Below are 20,072 nucleotides of genomic sequence, written 5' to 3' on the forward strand. Positions count from 1 at the left end.
GTCTTGAAATGATTTAAAATTATCCAGTTTGATTAAAAATAAATCTAAACTGTACTGTAAATAGCATGAGGAAGGGAGAGGGTGCAATGAAATTCAGTTTTTGGTTCTCTCTGCTTTTGCATGATGACTGGTAGAATCATAGCATCATAGAATTGTTTAGGTTGGAAAAGACCTTTAAGATCATCAAGTCCAACCATTAACCTAACACTACCAAGTCCACCACTAAACCAATTAAGGGTAGAATAATAATTAATTTCATGTTTCCTGGTGTGGTGACTGGATTATTTTTTAATGAAAGTAAATGAAGAATAGAATCATTAAGGTTGAAAAGCACCTCTAAGATCATCAGTCTAACCGTCAACCTAACACCACCATGCCCACTAAACCATGTCCCAAAATGCCATGTCTACACGTTTTTTGAACACCTCCAGGGATGGTGACTCCACCACCTGTCTGGGCATCCTGTTCCAATGCTAGAAGAGAGAGACTGAGCCAGCTTTAAGAAGCAAAGTTCTCATCTACCAAGATCTTTGAAAAGCCAAAGCCTTTGTATTTATCTACACTACCTGTCGTTATTGTGCTTTTGTTGCTGTCAATATTAGCTGATACGTACGTCGGTGCAAACACTGAAGAAAAGTTTCTAAGCATGAACCATTCCTAAAACCAAACATGTGTATAGACTTTTGGGGGTAGAATACATTCTAAATGACATGCCATGAGTATACGTTATGCAATTGCATCTGTTTCAGTTTTCACAATCCGCTGTGAAATGCAAGAGAACATGATCTTATTGTGTCCTTGGAGAATACAACAGGCTTAAAATACAGTTCTGTCAAGTGTGCAGAGGAAAGTTCTCTTCCTCAGAGCAGGAAATTAGCAAACATCAAAATACATGACTTTTCATTAGAGGAAAAAAAGGAGAGGTAACTTGCAGGTTAAACAGAAAATAAGCACTTTACCATGTAGTTCTAAAAAGATATTACTGCTGTGACACTTACAGAATGAATGTTTTTTTAGCTTTAAGCAAGTTGTGCAATTTAGAGATCACTGTATAAAAAAATGCTCTGTGTAATCAATCAGAGTTCCAGAAATGGGTTGCTTACAACATTCATCCATGAACTCAGTTCCTTGAAAAGTAAAAGGATCACAAATAGAAGAAAATCCAGACTTACTGAATTTCATGTGCTGTCTTAAAAAAGGGTGCAGAAGAGTTATAAAATAAGCTCTAAGTTATGCCAAAGCATGAGAAATTTGCTAAGATTAATTAGATCATGTGAAAAAAATGATAGACACATGCTGAAATGGAAAATGAAGAACGATAAAAAGATATTAAAAATGTGTTCAATTTTACAGTCTTTATTCAAAGTTAAGTAATTCCTTTTCTACAGAAACAAGTTGTGGCAAATAGACTAAAATAAAAATTACCTTTTTTTACTTTCAGATTGTGTGTGATAAGTTTTGTTGGGCAATAATTCCCTTATGCCCACTGCAAAACAAGCTTGGACACATGTATAATGGTAGACAACACATGGAGAGTATTGCACTTGACATCTGAGCCTTGTATCCCAGACTCATTACCCACTAGTTATATTACAAAACAAAGTTGAATGCAGGCTGAACATATACACTACAGGTTAACATGAAACTTTTGTAAATCAAATGAAAAATTATCCATTTAACATACATTACTGAAATTCCCATTCTACAGGGTGTAAAAGATACACAAATACCATAGATTTGCTAATGACTATTCTTTTATTTAGTTTAACTCTTCAGTGAATAGAAGCATTACTTTTAAAAATGTTTTGGCCTCTCTCAAGGTCCAGCCTCAGGTCAAAACAATATTCATGAAAACAGCAGAAAGACTTTTTCATCCCATTCACCACACACAAACCCACTCATAATTTGGTGGAGGAAAAAAAAAAGAAAAAAAAAAACAACTTTGGTACAAATGCTATGAGATAAAAATAATATAGTTAATAAAAAAAGATGAACACCACTCTTGTTTCTACACTGAATGCCAAGTAAGATCTTGGAAGTTCTTGAAATCTGGGGGTTTAGTCAAAATTTATGATCTAAATTAATGCTGTTAAAAGAATGGCTCATATGAATTGAGCCTAGTTCTTGGATATCCCTCAATAACAGAGACCTTCCTCACCAAGCCCTTCTATTTTCTCTCTTCTGATGAATTCTTAGTTATTTGAGTGATTTCCATCCTGACGATTTTGAAGGTGCACAGAACATTTATAGTACAGTCAGTCACAGCAGGGAAATGGAAAACACATACTGCCTGATTTCTGTACATCTTTGATAATTTGGAGAGAGGTGGCTAGGAGGATTAGTTGGACTGTAAACGTTGTCTACATAGCAAATTGGATCTTTGCTGATGATCAGAAGATGCAAGTGATGGAAAGAGAGTGAGTAGCTTTGTGAAATGAAATCTCCTGTAGGAACAGGGAATGTAGACCACCAAGTGTTTGATATGAAATGTGAACACCACTTTGTTAATAACGTTTGAATACTGAAACGTATTTCAATGTTGAAATGGGTGACCTACAGAAGAAGGGCTTTCAACCCTAAAATTGAGCAGCAGAATCAGCCTTCTCAGAAACAGAACTTAAAAGGTTTTTAATAAACAGTATAGATTTTCACTACTTTAAAAGTAATAAAAATATTTTCATTTCTTTCAGAGAAAGTTTGGCATTTGATGATTTCCACATGAAAAACAAAGGAGTAACAGATAATTTACATGGGCTAAATCCAGATTTCCCTAGTCTCTTAGGCAATCCTGACCCAAGTGGAATCTGAGATGGAATTCAGGGGCCAGCTTTGCCTCCCATGAGTTTATCCATGTGCCAGGAAAACAGGATTTGGTCCCACATGTAACTTGCACTGACATCTGTGGGAGTCCAGCAGTTGGAAGGGCTGCAGATGCAAGCCTTTGTCTGTGCACAGTTTCCACTATGAGATATGCAGGAATACTGAAGAGTACAGATGTGAACCAGTAATTATCTGTTCCAGTTTAATGGCAGCCATCATTTCCTTCACACTGCAATCACTTTGTATTTAATACGTGGTTATAGCATCACCTTCTTGCCAAAGGCATCTGATACTGTTTATTTCTCTTTGCACAGAAATATATACTATAGGTTCTAATCCACTAATAGACAGTATTAACCAGTTTGTTTAAACAAAACAGTCTTTGTAAACCAAAACTAATAGTTTCACTGAAACTAGATCCTCATCTGTAGCTGTTGACTCCAGTAGGCTTTGGATCAGGCCCTAAAACAGGCATGGGTCAGAGCTAGCTAATTGATCAGTCTCGCATCCAGGAACTGTAGAGGATATAGAGACCGAAGTTGCACATACTTCGTAAATATTTATTACAAAATGGACATCGAGTTTTTTAGGTCAAATATATGTTTTACCATAGGGAATGTACGTAATTGCCTGTGACTGTGTTGATGTGCCTTTAATTTCTAAGTCTTTTGTGAGTACGTTCATATGTACATTTTGACCATCTGTTCCAGATACTAAAAAAGGCAAGGAAAAATGATATTTAAAAGGAAACTAAATTATTGTTGGCTTAAAATAGCCCAATGTTGTATTTTTTTATGCCAGCATGTTAGCTGATTTTGTTTGGGCTTTTTTTTTCCTAGCGTTGTGCATGATAACAGCATTACAATTTAAGAATTTATGGCAAGTCATTGGTAACTAGCTAAAACTGAGATTTAAAAATCCTCATTAACGTCATGGAAATTAATATGAAGTGGAATCCATAGATCTATTTGTTGCTTAGTTTGAAAAAAAAATGGCCCGAAATTGCTGAATACATTATTTCACACATGAATAAATGGCTTGGCTGCTGGGCATTGAAAGAACCTCATAATTTTGGATATATCAACAAAAGAGTACTGTCTTTGTGTGAGATACTGAGTCTTTGTGTGTGAACTTTTCCTGCATGTAAAGGGCTCCTGCAACAGTTCATGTAATGGTCCAGCATGCAAGGTTTATTTTGAGTGCCTAAACGGGATGTAAATGGTGAAATGGAGTACTGGCAATCCTTCGTTTAAAGTTTCTCTACTGGAGTCTCTAATTTACAAATATTTCTCTTTTGCTCTGGATCCTCTCTACTAGAATTTAAAGGAAAGAGGAAAAAAAAAAAAAAAAAAAAGAAGTCTATGCCTGGAACAGAAAACAACTCTGCAAGTGAGTAAAGGCTTGATTTAGCTTTCCCTGAGATAACCCCAGGGGCTCGGTTCTTAAAGAACATCAAACAGCAACAAGGACAAGGAAAGAAGGACACAGGACAAGAAAGAAGAATTAGAGAGATGTTTCTGTATACCTTGGATACACAGAAGATAGGCAGTAACACTACTTGTTTCTAATGAAAAATTATTCAGTCACACAGGTGATATGAGGAACCTCTAACCTCAGTAGTTTAAGCAGCATTCATGAAAAAATTCTCTCTTTAAATTTACACCAGCCCACCAAATAGACTGGTACAAATACATTCCTAAACACAAATATATGCGATTGTATGTATGAACAAAGTAGTGTACAGCTCATTGTATATACCTAATTTCACAAAAATAGGCTTACATATGGTAATTTTTCATCCTCAGTATTAATGAGAAAATTAAAAATATTTGTGATGCTATTTTTTAAGATGGGGGGCTTTAATATTAAGGTTTTTTTTTTTATATTTCCACTAACCTTTACCACTAATATGTTATCTACAGTTTTCCCAACACAAGATATATTTTCTCTAACAGAATGATTATACCACTGCAACGTGCAAACAAATATCACATAATCAGCTGAGAAGAAACAAGTGGTTTTAGATTTCCTGCCAGTAAAACTAAGTTTGTGGTGTCAGAGGTGCTAGTAGAAATCTGCAGCCATGGCCCCTTTTTGCTTTTCTTCGTTCTTGTAAGTTACATTTTTAAAAGTGGTTGTTGAGCCTCTGTACAGTGGATTTGTTTCCTAAAAAAACCAAACAAAAACAGAAGAAATGGAGTCATGCAGGGTTTACCTCATCTCGCCATTGCTTCAGCTACAAGCAGATGTAGCTGCACACCACTGCCTTGAGCGTAGCTCTTCATCAAAGGGATCACTTTGATCCATGATTCCTGACCCAGTGTTATGATGCAGGTCGTACATGCACCAGCTAGTACCCCTCTGCTTCCCAGTGTGCAGGGGAAGATGATTTGTGCTCTGCTTTGTGAGGAACTCAGGCCAGACATCTGCCTGGCCCAGCAATTCATTCCCAACAGTGGATGATGCAGGCTGTCCGTGGAAAAGCTGACACAAGTTTCACAAACCTCCTGGGTCAGAGAGGATGTCCTCCTTCTATGGATTTGTCTATAGACATCTTGAATCCATGCAAACATTTGTCATCTAGAATATCTTTGGAAATAAATCCTATGCCTTAACCAAGCGTTGTGTAATGGTGTATTTTGGAGCCTGCTATCTCACCATGCTTGTATGGGAAAAGTCAGTGAACAAATGTCCCATCTTCAATTTTCCCAGCCATAATTTTGAAGTCCAATATCATACTCTCTTCCCACTATTTCTTTTCCCTAGTGAGAACTTCTGGTCTCTTCTTTGTACAGAAGTAATTTCGTACCTTTGATCATTACGGGTAGATGTGGCACTTCGGGACATGGTTTAGTCTAGTCTACCCTTGATTGGCTTAGAGTAGACTTGGTAGTGTAGGTTAATGGTTGGACTGGATGATCTTAAAGGTCTTTTCCAACCTAAACGATTCTATGATTCTATAATTCTATGATTTTAGAATAGCCTCCAGCAGCTCACTTATATTCCACGCCACTGAAATTGAGACCGGTCTATACGAGGCAGCACAAATCTAGGGCCAGGAACATGCTTCCCTTCACATCTTCCTCCCAGATTAGAGTAATGCACATCATGAAACAATACTTTATCAACTATGTCTGATATAATTTGTGCATCAGATGTTGTGGTTGGACCATTCTAAAAACACAGATAGTGTCTTGGCAGTGAGGTGTGACTTGTCCTCTTGCTTGAGCTCCACAGACTACCATGGGAGAAGGGCAAGTCCCGCCCAGGCTTTTTATCCTCGCCTCTCAGCATTCCCTTCCTATCATTTCCTCTTGTGACAGAAAATTGCAATGCTTCTATCAAGTGTATCCTTCCTTTCCCTCTTACCATATGTAGCTCTCCCAAAAGATGAAGAAAACATTCTCAAGTGGCCTTGCCTGTAAGTAACTGATTTTTCCCATCTCAAAATCTGAAAGGCTGGCAGTGTCCATCCTTGCAGAAATGTTGCAATCACAGGGCTTTGTACAAGAATGGAGCCGGCAGCATATCGCCTGTCCTCCTGACACCCACCAGAAACACTTACTCAACATGTTTTTTTTTTTCAGAGAGCCTCAGAAGTCTTAAAAATTTTGCAGAAGAGCAAAAAAGTCAAAGGCAGAGAGGAAAGAAGAAAAGGGAACATGTGGTATAAGCTTGCATTAGATGTCCACAAACTATAGATAGAAGGCCTGGATTTGTCTGTCCTTTCACCTACATTTTGGACAGCTTACATTCATTGCTCCTCTATGTGAGTGGGCTTTCATCGTGACAGAGGCCATCAATAATCTCATTTTTCTAAAACAGGTTCTGTTTCTGGGAAGTGGCACACCTCTCGTAATTACATAGGCAGCAAACAACTTTGCTGAGATTAATCAAAGGCAAGGTACTAATTAAAAACCAACTAATAAAAAAATGTTATCTACATGCTTTTACATGTGGAAGAAATTAAACCAGGAGATCGAACTCTAGCTATTTTACATCCCTAAAAAAATCATAATTTTACTTTATAGAATACTAAATGTAGTGAAAACCTACCAGTAAAATCTATCAATTTAAAAGAACAAAACCAAGACACAGAATTTTAAAGGCAGTTGTGCATCATGCAACCAAATTAAAGAACCTCATAGAAAATCAATGCATTTAACGTACCGTTTGCCATTTAACTTTTGATTTTTCTGCTTCAAACTTGGCCACCTCTTTTCGGTCTTGAACTGACACCAGTAATTTCCATATGCAAAGTAAAACAATGCCAATGAGAAGGATAGCAAGGGTGACACCCACCATTATCATTGGGATATTTGGAAGCTGTGGGCAATCTGTGGAAACAAAACCAGTTATGACTGTGGATAGCCAATCAATTTTAGGCAATTAAAAACAGCCAAGAAGCATGCTGGGCTTCTCATTTGCTGTGAGCTGTGCATGCCTTTTCCTTCAAGTCCATGTTGTTTTCCTCCTACTAGCTTGCTACAGGGTTTGTGAAACTGGCTGAAAAATATTGCATTAAAATGTTAAAAAAAAAAATTGCTAACTTCTTCCACTGCTCTTTTAGCATGTTGATTAGCAGCTGCTGGATACAGATCCAGATTCGAAAAAGAAAAGTTAGAAAAATGTTTTCAGTTCTCTGTCAATATAATTCTAAAAGACAGGGCTGAGTTGACAGGATTATGAATTTTATAATGTTATGGCTGAAGCTCTCCTTCAATTAACTGATATTCAGTGTGTTGCAGAGGAGAAGATTCTACTGAAAGCCGTTATCAGGGTAAAGTCACCAATGATACTGAGAAAATAGAGGAAACTGCATTTCACTCATGAAAGCAATGAGGAAAAAATCCATTAGACTTGCTGAAAATGTTGGAATGAACAATTTGAAGGAATTTTGCATTTCAAGTGCTGCAATAAATTTTATCATACAATATTTCAGAGTCAAAATTAAAACTGAAGTTTTTGCTTTGCCAAAAGACAAAGTTTGATTGTTTAAATATTAAAAAGTATTGCTCATGAAAGTTGGTGAACGGTATTATTTTATAAAATTTTCTGCTGATCCATTGTTTAAGGACATTGAAAAATTCGTTTCAGTCTAATTTGGCTTACAGGGTTGTATTTCACATTACTTTTTTGCTTGATGTCATCATTTAACTAATTCTGAGGGGTCTGGTTTGAGCAGTGGGTTAACGCTCTGGCTACTGGTGCCGTCTTGACTTTGGTTCCATAAATGAAATCAATTTCTAGAGCATTTCTGGAGGTCTCATCTCAGTTCACATTCACGTGCATTGCAGCCGCCACAGCACAATAGTTTCAAGGCCCAGGAGCAGAACAGCAGATGACAGCGAAGCTGGTTATTGTAGAACTGTGGGAGGGCCACTACGCAGCGTTTAATGAACTGTGCCTTCCTTAAGATATTTCTTTCACTTTTTTTTTTTTTCAGATCTACTCAAAAGGCATTGTAAATGTATTTAATAAAGAGAAAATCTTACCCTTAAATTCTTGAGTCTTAGGGGTGTAGTTTACAAAAGGATGTGCTTCTTTAGTACTAGCTTTGTTGCAACCATCTTTGCTGTAATAATAACCTACACAAAACCAGACTACTGTTCTTATGGTAGAAACTTGTTTTTTTGTGCAGTGAAATCACTTTCATTCTCACTAGAGAATGCTAGAGAAAGGCTACACAAAGGGTTAACAAAATAAACGCCATTTGTGCCAACAGGACAAGGTTACAAATCTGCATGGCTTTCCCTAAAACATAACTAACATTTAGCACTGAGACACTGGGTGGGTCCAATAAGAAAAAGCATTTTTGTTGCCTGGAAACTAAAGTGTTTGGCAGCTGCAGAGTGGTGTCTGTGTTCTCTCCTGTCCTACACGATTAGGAGCTTTCATGAAAAATCAGTAGTGAAACAATAAAGAAGTAATGTTAAATGAAAGGATATGAAGAGATCTGTTGAATATCTGTTAGTTATGCGAAATATTCAAAACTTAATGATACTGCAACATTAAATGTAATTATAAATATATTTTAGAAATTCATCAGGTATACCCACTCAGATAGTCTTTTGATATTTGTCCATCTATGAAACACATGCCATTTCAAAGTGAATTATAGTTTTCTCATATAATGCAAATGACATTTGGTATCATCATCTTAGAATTGCACAGGTCTTTAGAAAAATTAGCTTACTCTTGCAGCCCAGGGATCATTCTGCCCGTCTTGCATGAAAGGCAAAGTATTTATTTTACTACTGTATTAAATAAGTATGTGAGGAGGTGCTCTTTTGGCTGGGCAGAGGAGAGCGACAAACACAAGGAGGTGCAGTGCTGCTTAAAAGAGCTCAGCTTCTGCACAGCTCACCCTGCCTGTGTTTTTTAATCAGATTTCACATAGAAAAAGCAATGTTCACTGCTTACCTTTCTGTTCTATGCTATGAATGACTGTCCTTCCCTGTTCATCCATAGCCAGTAAAAATGTGGTTATACATTCATTTCCCCCCTGCAAAGAGCAGGGAATGGATTTATCCTCTGAATAGTCTGCAGAGGGAGGGAAAAAAGTAATTCATCAGATCAAATGAAGTTTAACATGTTAAACAAGGGAGACTGCTGGCATCATGTTTGTCACAGCCTCGTCTGTGGATGGTAAACAGTGAAAGATGAAACCAGAAATACCCTCAGAATTTCTGCTAAATTTAACGACTTTTCTTCCAACCCAAGTTTTGCCTTGTTTCCCATTTTTCACTTATATTTCTGAAGAACTGATCCAGGTGTTGCCAATCTGCACTGACCATCTAGTGCACCATATTAATCTAGGGTACTGTGAATTTCCATGAATTGGAAGTGCTTCCAAGATGCTTAACCACCAGCTGTCTAGGAAATTTAATAGTCCCCAATTATAGGACAAAGTAAACAGTATGTTCCCTGTGGTTTACAGCTACTCCTACTGTGTCTAGATTATGTTTCAGAAGTAGATATACATACATCAAACAGCAATGGATACTGTTAAAAGGGCTGCCATTTATTTCTTCCACAATAGCCCTCTCAAAGATTAGTGTGTCCAGTACTCACAACAATAAATATAGATTAATAACAGAAAACTGTGATTCTGGGATCTTTGTAATGTGATTCCAGGGGAAGCAGATAAAAAGTGACCTGAGATGACAGTCTGCCCCCATTTATTTGTCTCTTCATTTAATGTAGGTCTGCACAAAAACTTAATCAATTTTTTTTTTTCCCAGATGATTCCTGACTGGGAAACCTTTTCTGCTGAGAAAAGTTCATTCAGAGGGAACAGGGAGACAGGAGGAAGCTGGCTGTGAGGAATGATATAAAGCAAATAAGACGATCGAAAATCAAGACTACCAGTCCAGAGCCAGAAATGCTGTAATTTGGAGTGTAACCATTATATAATAATTTTACAGAGCAAAAATATCTGACCTTATAACTGTGTGTAACAATACCTCTGGGGCTGAATGCTTATTATGTTTCCATATAACCCATGATTTGAATAGCATTGGAAATCTAGGTATGCTTTTCAATACATTTTTAGGAAAACTCCTTAGGCTTTATTTTTAGAGGTAAGAAAAAACAGTAAACTTCTCAAACATTTCTTTAAAAATACTTTTCAATCGCCATTATTTCTTACCCATTCAAAACTCTTACTGAAATTTCATAAGCAACTGTGCTGAAAATCTTAGAGTCCTCAAACTTTAATATGAAGAGTAATGAAATATAAAGTAGGAATCAGACAGCAATATGGATTTTAAAGAAACCTATGGTACATTAAGAAATAAGTGCTCACTTTTTTTTCTTTTTTTTTTCTCATATTTCTTATTATCATAAGGTTTGGTCTTACAGAAAACACTATTAAACACCATAGAAAATATGAAAGTATAAATAATTGGCTACCCTACAGTCCTTTTTTGTGCTTGTTATGAAAAGAGTATCTCATCTGGCTGGATTTTAATGGAAACATGCTCTTGATTTGTGATAATCTTGTATTTAACCTGTTGCCTGTCCTTGGTGGCAGAGCAATGTGTTATCTGTCAAGGTGACAAGCAGACAAGACTTGCTGATTTAACAAGATTTGATTTTTGTTCGAAGGGCCACAAACTGCAGACTGAGTGTACTAAATTAATGGCTCTCATTGCCAGGTCACGATTCCAGTAACACTGTGACAAGTTTTGCAATATTTGTTGTTTCCCAACTCTTTTAAGCAAGCAGATCCAAAGAATATTAGCTTGCTGCTTTTTTTTTTTTTTTTTTTTAAAAAAAAAAAAAGAAGGAAAAGGGTAGTTGTTAGATATCCTGAAGGCAGAGAAAAACTTGCAGGCATGTTCCAAATATCATCGAGAAGGCAGTAACTGCAAATATATTAGTTATTTTTAAATTGTAATTTTTAATTTAATGTCGTAATTTGAGACCAACGGGAGCAGAAATCTGATTATGTGCAAGGATGTAGATGTGAAAGCAAAGATGCCAGTTCAAGCTATTCAGAACCCAGCTTATACTTAGTATTTTTATTTCTCTGGTGTTATTTTTAGGATGAAGGATCACTAAGAGAGACTATTACATAGATTATTTTCAGTTCCTCAGCACAAAAATTTGCCTAGGTAGGTAAACTCCTGTAATTTACACCTATGTAATAGAAACTGAATTCTGCAGTGAATCATCATACTTTTCTCTCTTCTGCCTGCAGCTTAATTCCATTAATTTCAATGGTATTTGAAATCACTGGAGTCACACTGGAAGAACTGGGTAACAGTGGAAAGCTGGAGCCCTGAAGTGCAAAAGACTGCTTCCTAACAGATACTTAGATAAAACATTCAACAAAAAAAAAAAGGCTGTAAATTTAAATGTCATTATGCCCTTTCTCATTTGTCCGCTGCTCAACAAAATGCTTTTTTTGAACAGTTTCATCTCACTTTGAGTCATAACAACGGGGCAGTGCTGGTATAGAGGTTTATTCAGGCTGCAGCATCCATTTTGTTGCTGCACTGGGATTTTGTGCAGTGTCAACACTATGGGGTAGGAGAAACTCAGTTTCTCCAGGGAAGGCGTAACTGTCCCTGTTGGGCTTGTGGCAGGAGCAGCCTGGTGCCCTGTGGCTGGGGTGGTGGCAGGAGCCACTTTTTAGGAATTGCGGTTCCTCCTGGGGAGCGAGTAGAGCAACAAGGGCTCCTCTTACACCCATCTGGCAGAAGGAGGATTAGCCCGATTTAATATTAAAATATTAAAGATGGATTAAAAATAAATATTCACAAGCGCTGCCTGCCGTGGAGATACGCCCAGCAAACGTGAAGCCATCAGCACCTCCAGAGCTGCTGTGCCACCGCGTGCCCTGCTGGATCCCCAGGTGGAGAGGCTGCCCGCACCGCCGCCGCCCCAGGGACCCTGCTGCAGGGGAGCAGGAAGAGAAACCCTGGGCACCCACAGAACTGAAACAAGAGGAGGTGAAAGGCACAGCTCAGAGGCTAAAACAGGCGTTCCCAGGAAACAGGAAAATGTAAAGCCTGTGCTTTTTTTATTGCTCCACAGTTCCAGTCATTGTGTTGCAACGTACGCATGCAAAAGAGAAAGTATCTTTAAGTGCTAATATTTTATTTAACTGAGAGCTATTTCTAGTTTTCAAAAAGCCTTGAAGCATTAAAGAAACTGAAATATAATCCAGAAAGAAGCAGTATGCTGCCATATGAAGTTGCTCAATAATCTGTCTTAAATATTATGTGGTAGTCTAGTTATACAACTTAATTTTTTTTTTTTTTTGGTTAGCTAATACAGTTTTGATTTTAGGATTTTTTTTAAAATTCTTATTTTCAAGATTATTTTTTCCCCTCAGGACTTCTTAATGAGGCTACCCCCATGCCAAAACCAATCCTTTGAGCTGTAACACAAGCATCTAAGATGAAACACAGTTTGCAACAGCTTCTCTTTTTTTTTTTTTTTTTTTCAGGGGTTAGGATGGGAACGGTTATCCAGCCTTCACTACAGCAGTTGCTGTAACTGCTGCAAATAATTTTTAAATCTAAAGAGTTAGCTGACAGCCCCAATCAGGGAAGCACAGGACATGAAAAAAAGGAAATAAGCAGGAACAGGAGGTGATGTTGTCATACCCATATTCCTGTGACCTCTGCATGTGGGAAGAGAGCCATACAAGTGACTGTTCCTGCTCTTGATTAGTATTCATTATATTTGAAAGTAGAATGTCTTATATATTCCTAGCTACAAATATCTGCCATCTGGCAATAGCAACCTGAAAACTTTACTGACTACACAGATACAACAGAAGTGCTCATATGTTTTTGAAGGTTATAAAGACATTTTTATATTTATAAACAAATACTGATGTCTAGAAAGGCAAAGCATAATAATAACTTCAATAAAATACAAAATTAGAATTAATTTTCCTTATAAGGGCAATATTTGCAACTTTTGAGCTCTATATTATGGAGTAATGTCATCAAAAGCAAAAGGTGTAGCTTTGTTAGAAAGATGTATATCAGTGAAATTTATGCACGCGTGCAGCTCTGGATGGGCTTCCAACAGTTTGCAGGCACAATCCTTAGATGCGCATACAGCATTCTGCATCCTAACTTTTACATTTGTCTGATTTAATGCTTATGTTTACATCTGTGGTGTGGATATAATGCACCTATGTCCTGCCCACCTAACAATTGCATTTTGTCATTGGACTGGGGTTACAGTTGGCATAAGAATAAATAACAGACTGCCTACTGTACAGGCAGGCACCTTCCTCTACAGGAAAGAAAAAAACTTTGATGTAGTATTTAATTTAAAGTTGTTTTTTTTTTTTTTTTCTGAGAGTACTATTTTATTCAAGGTTAATTCCTACTCCAGAAATTCCCATTGATGGAGGGCAGTTTTGAATTACAACGAGCAACTGAAAGATGTGCTTAGCCTCTAGGATACTAGGAATGTCTCAATAAAACCTGGCAAGAAGCAGAACGTCTTTGCCACAGGTTAAAGGGCTGTGTCTAGTTGCCGACTGTAATCAAGAGTCTGCATAAGGACTTGGAGTCAGGTTTTGCATTTGTATGGTAAAAGAAGCCACACTGGAACTCATGGTGCAGGCGTGACTTAACCGCAGGGGTTTTCATCAGCCACTGATTTGCAGGGACTGGTATTTATTAAATTCTGTCCTTTCTTACATAAACTGCTTAGAAAGTAGGCGTGATCCAATGAGTTAATTAACCTGGAGGGGTAATACCAGCCCTGATCTGCATTTCCTGCTTACCACAGAAGAACCGTAGACAGACAGCAGTTGCCTTATGATCCCTAATATAATTCCATGGCAGAAAAACAAGGCTACTTTCAAATACAGAATTACTGAACGTAGAAACTATCACTAATCACGCACACACAGAAAAGGAAGATTGAGTGTACAAACCCTCTGCAGTGCTGACAGTTGCATCAACCAATTTGCATTTTTCACTGCATTCTCCCAGTGACTTGTCATCGGAAGCCAAGTGACATTCCACACAGCTCCTGTGGAAAATAATTCAGCGGTTCATCAATCTCTGCCTGTCACAAAGGAACAATATAAAAGGCAGTACGTCTGCATCTGCATTTTAAAAAGAAGCTAAACAAAAGGTCTTGTGCTATTCTCAGAAATATGATAGGTATTGCCACCAAAAAAAAAAAACCCACCTGAATAAAGGTATTGTGGATAAACTCTCTCTTGTCCTCTTTTTTCTCCCAGTTTATTAGCTACCAGACAGAACCCCAGGCAACATTATTCATGTAGGTCTATCAAAGACATGGGGTTACTCACACGTAACATTCATTTTCAAAAATAAATATCCTGAACTAAGCTCACACTAAATACCAGCCGAAGGAATGCCTATCAGATGAACAATATCTGAAATCAACTTCAGAGAGATTGAGATGGGGCACCTACTATAAGTATTTCTTTGTTGAAAGTCTATTGGATGATGTATTAAAACACTATTCAGGTGTCTCTACAGATGTCTCTTGGATGTGATTACTTGTCTCAGGAATTACTTACTTAGATGCTAATTATACTAATGCAATTTACTGGAAAATTATTTACTTTATTTAATGGTGGAATGTCAGAAATATTATTTAAAAACACAGAGTCTGAACAAATTCCTTTAGAAGTCTCTGAAAATCTTCCCAGAAATTCAGTAAGGATTTTAATAAATCCAGAGTTCATTCATGGAAAAAGGGAACAATGAACAGAATTCATATATGAAAATTTTTGATGCAAAATATATCTTGCTGATTCTTCACAAATAGCTTCAGCCAGATTGAGGGGCTGAGACTCTGAGAAGCAGCCTGAAGGAATGACTGCTTAAAGAAAAGGAAAGAGAAGAACTGCAACAAAATATCCACAAAAACTCCTGGCCATCTCTCATTGCATTGAGTTACATATATCCATGGGAATACGCTGAGGCTGCTGAGATTATCTTCACGGGATGGAGATGACCTTATCACTCTCTCTGGAGATGGTGAGTAGTAAAAGCGAGTGGGTAATGGGATAGCCGCTATCTCACAGAGACAAATTCAGTGTTGGTGGTGGTTTTGTCATGTTTGCCATGTTTCTCATACTACCACTCTTTTTCTCAGCTGCCTAGCCATTAATCTTAATCCCCTCTGACCTGGTCTTTCAGCTCTCTCGGTTACCCTACCCAGGCATTCCCAATGTTCTCTCTCTTTTGGCTTTCCCTGCCCTGCGTTTCAGCATGGGAAGTGACTGCAACAGAGAGAAAAGATTTAACACCGCATACAATATACATGTTTAAATAGGCTAATGTAGTGCCCAACATGTAACTTTATATTTCTTATTCTCTGCCAAATTGGGCAGAGCAAAGCAGCAGCATTGTCCTTTGTGTTTAGAGCCATTGCATGCAGAAGTTCTCTTTACTTAAAGCTTTGAACAAACTGTTTGGCTTGGTTTTGTAGGTCCAATTTAGCACTAACATAAATGATGATTAAATCACATGACACAGAATAACCTCTCATCTCAGATACAGTGTAGACTGCAATGACAGGCATGAAAACACAGTGGCAGAGAGCTCATACGGAAGAGAAGCCGGTGTCAACTCTAAATAAGTAGACGTGATATCGTCATGAAACATTAATACAACTTACACTGACTTGGCGCTCAGCAAGCAAAACCAGGGTCATTAATAACACGTATTCTGTGAAGCCAAATTCAACTTCTAGCTTAAATTTCTGCTGAAGCCTGCTCATTTTGGACTGACTTTAGCCCTGCAAGAGTTCACGTGATACAAGCATGAGCATGGGTGTATTCAGGGTGGTCAGCTTTGTGTCACACATATTTTTGGTTGCTTTTCCTATCATGCACTGTAGCATACACCACGCATCGCATCACAGCAGGAAAGCTACATAAATTTTGTATGCTCAGTGAACAGAAGACACTTCACCATTTACAATCAATTTATCAACTTATACATGACATCCAGCTACCCACTGATTTCATCCCCAGTCTATGACCTAGTTTATCATAGTCGGGCCTCTTTAATTCAGCCAAGCTTAACTGAATTTGGACTATGAATTTGCACATGTGTAAAGCTTAAGCAGACAGTGTGGCCTTATTAAGTCATAGGCATGAGAACAGTAATACAGATGCCAGATTTTTCTGTGAGTCCTTGTTTTTGCTGTAGTAGCGATGCTGTGGTGTTTTCATTCTGTACTGTGGACTGGAAGGAAGTTCATCTGGTTTTGTCTGATGTTACATAAGGCCACCATTCTGATTAGTCGTACAGCCGTGGAAGTGTGCTTTTTTTACTTGTGCTGCTTGAAGGTGATGAAATTGTTTTCCATGAAGTTACTTTGTACAAGAGTAATGCTGATAAACGGTTGATGTACAAGTTATGACTACCCCTCTCAAAGGGCAAAGAAGCCCTTGGGTTCTGGTCTGTAAATCCAATTTACAGTAGTGGCAGTAAGCACACTGCTGAGGCAGTATAGGAAATAGATACCTGGATGATACAAACATCAGAGAAGTAAAACCAGCACATTACCGCCTGGAACTGCAAGGGTCACCGCAGAGAGGGCATTTTTCACACGTTTGGCCTGAAGCCCCCGGATGGGTGCAAGCACACGACCCACAGATGCATTCGCCTCTCCCGCTGCACAGCGTCCCATCCTCAGCAATGCAGGCGCTGGTGTCAGTTGTGCAATTACAGTATTCACCAGTCCATCCACTGTGGCACACGCATTCCCCACAATCACAGTCACCATTGCCTGGAAAAACATTTATTATACTTCAAATCAGTCTCTTAATAAGAATCTGAATGATGGCCTTTAAAATCATTCTCCTTAACAGCAGATATTTTCCCCTCTCCCACTCTTCTCACTCTTAAACATCCTCCTTCCTCCCCCAGCATTTTCAGTTTTAAGCCAGAGGATCAAATTTTCGCTTAGGCTGGCTGTAAGCCAGCGCAGCTCCACTCTCTTCACTGGAGTCCTCCACACAGATCTTATCTCCCAACAGTGCACAACCTAATGGGTAAATCCTCTTTCATATATAGCAGCATGATTTCAGCCTATCTATTCAGCACAATCTCATTGCTGGTTCCTGCCAGTGTAATGCTATTCCCATTGTTTCAATAGAATCTGCTGATTTATAAGGGTATGGCCCAGGAAAAAAATCATAAATACAAGTTCTCAAATTCTGATTGTATCTTACTAAGATAAACCAAGAATCATTGAGGTTACTGGGTTAAAATTACAAAAATACCAGAATTATCCTAAAAGTTATTAATTAAGATTAATTAATTAAGATGGCTATGCTTTGATAATTATGTCAGAGTGAAATTGTACACTGGCTAACACCAATGTATGTCAATATACTTAGCTAAACTTCCTTGGAGCTACACTCTACAGCCATTAAATGTCTGACCCAGTGTGGTGGTAGCTGATATGCTCCAATAAAGCCATGCCAACTTAGACTAGCTATGGAGTGGGTAAAGGTGTCTCGTTTTTAAATTTGAAAACAGGGTTAAAAATTGTTTCTTGTTTTAAGTCTAAAGATCGTTCAGAAATAATAAATTACACTTTATACAGAATTGTTTGCAACTGAATACACAATGAAAATACAGATTCATAAGCTCATAGCTAAGGGTGAGACAATAAAGCTCTAAAATGCGGACACTAAAAATAGCGTCAAGGGACCATACCTCCACACTGGAGCCCTCTGTGTCTCACACACGAGAAGTCATCGCATTCACAGCGTGGCCCGTACACCTTTCCGTACAGGGACGGGTGGCAAACGCACTGCCCGCAGTAGCAGTCGCCTCTCCCGCTGCAGGAGCTCTGCTCTGCCGAGCCCTTGCAGGAGCTGGCGCTGAGGGAGCTCTCGTTGCATTCGCAGTGTGGCCCCACGTACCCCGGGCTGCAGACGCACACCCCGCACTCAAACCATCCTTTCCCTTTGTTGCATTTTGGGCTGTCCATCTCGGCCTTTGCCTGGCAGTTACAGCTGCACTGGGGATGAATTTCCACTTCCAGCGTGTCGCGGAGCCCCACTGGTTTTATCACAATATGCCTTCTGTTTTTTTCACAAGAGGAGAGACTTACAGTCACATTGAAAGAGACCTGGAAGAGAAAATGGTGGCTGTTCAGAGCTGCAGAGCTGCAGAGTACTCTGGAAGCATATGCAGAGGCCAGAACAAAAGGGTCATAGATACCGCCTGCTTTTTTGTAACTTATAGAATCATAGAATCATAGAATCGTTTAGGTTGGAAAAGACCTTTAAGATCATCCAGTCCAACCATTAACCTACACTACCAAGTCCACTCTAAACCAGTCAAGGGTAGACTAGACTAAACCATGTCCCCAAGTGCCACATCTACCCGTTTTTTGAACACTTCCAGGGATGGTGACTCCACCACCTCTCTGGGCAGCCTGTTCCAATTCTTGACCACCCTTTCCGTAAAGAAATTTTTCCTAATTTCCAACCTAAACCTCCCTTGGCGCAGCTTAACTTGTTTGGAGGAAGATTATTTAATAAAAAGCAAACTGTCTACCTTGGTGTCCTGAATTCTCTGGACTTCATGTCTTCTGGGAATTTGTTCTTTACTTACTGTGTCTCCCACTTTCACATGAGAGCATTTCCTCTGATGTGGAAAAAAGGTCCCGTTGTTACAGATGGCTGTGAAAGAGAGATTGAGCCCTTCTGTCTCTCCCAAGACCTCAAGCTCCACCTCGGACCTCAGCTCCTTGAAGGAAAAAGCGGTGAGATGAATGGAGTGATAACACTGCCAAGCACTGCTAGTGCTCCACGTCTGTGCAATGTGGACTCTGACTTATCCCAACTTACACAGGAGTAAATTTGTGGTTTTGGCACTTTGTTGCAAGAAAAATGGGGAACGAGCAAAACAAAGCAAGTGCCGACAGAACCGGCATTCAGTGGAGAGCAATGGTGGTATCAGTTTAATATCCGCTATCGCGGGGCTTATTTCCTGCCCTTGCAGGGGAATAAATTCAGTCTTTTATTAAATCATCTTTCATCACTAAGTGCTCTGCTGACGGATACAGGTTTCCCTTTAGCTCTGGTCTTACTGAGGAATGGATTTGTGTCCCTGATTGCATTGCTAGCACTGGGCTTTTCCTGATTAGCTAGCCTATGTCAATATTGTTCCCTCTTTATCTCTCCTGGTAGAATCAAACCTCACAATCTCTCTCACGGCAAGGCAGGCTCTGAGCTCCGTTTTGCCTCCGTGCGGGGCCTCCATGAGTTAGCCTGATGTTTCCAGGACCAGAGCCAGTGTCGAGTCCCATGGTGAGCTCCCGCAGCCAAGGGGCTCGCTCCCTTCCTTTCCTCTCCCGATGGAAATTCCTGCTTCATGAGCTGTCTGTGCTATTTCAAGTTGTATTGAACAACGTTCTCATTTCTTAAATCGATTTGTTCAATCAAATTTGCATTTATTAAGTGAAAAACTTACTTCCTGAACTCTCTCATACCAGGTTTTTGCATTTAACTCTTTAAAATATTTTATAGCAACTTGCTTACACAACTTAGCCTTAATCCAAAGCCTATAGCAGACCGTGGGGAAATTCCCTATGACTTCATTTGACTGTGGATCCAGTAAATGGAAATTTTTCAAAAGTACCTTAGCAATTGCAGAGCAAAAGTCTCACTGGCTTGCCTTTGTGCTCTTGTGAGCTTAATTGTTTTACAAAATACCCCCTTCCCTTGAATCAGAGCATGAGGAGCTCGTTGACCTTACTTCAGTGAG

At 38.8% G+C, this 20,072-nt stretch overlaps 1 protein-coding gene across 1 annotated transcript in view; it reads right to left on the reverse strand.

The window, feature by feature from the left end:
- Positions 1–4,884: 4,884 nt before the first annotated feature.
- Positions 4,885–20,072, reverse strand: part of ITGB6 (integrin subunit beta 6) — a 32,529-nt gene continuing 17,341 nt past the window's right edge. Inside the window, exons 9-15 of the mRNA XM_009486274.2 lie at positions 18,918–19,052; positions 18,012–18,429; positions 16,854–17,076; positions 14,234–14,331; positions 9,244–9,363; positions 6,991–7,157; positions 4,885–4,986 (exon numbers count right to left, since the gene is read on the reverse strand). Coding sequence (XP_009484549.2) covers positions 4,885–4,986; positions 6,991–7,157; positions 9,244–9,363; positions 14,234–14,331; positions 16,854–17,076; positions 18,012–18,429; positions 18,918–19,052 — 1,263 coding nt within the window. The remainder of the gene's footprint in view (positions 4,987–6,990; positions 7,158–9,243; positions 9,364–14,233; positions 14,332–16,853; positions 17,077–18,011; positions 18,430–18,917; positions 19,053–20,072) is intronic.

The sequence above is a fragment of the Pelecanus crispus genome, chromosome 5 (genome assembly GCF_030463565.1).
Source record: "Pelecanus crispus isolate bPelCri1 chromosome 5, bPelCri1.pri, whole genome shotgun sequence".
NCBI lineage: Eukaryota > Metazoa > Chordata > Aves > Pelecaniformes > Pelecanidae > Pelecanus > Pelecanus crispus.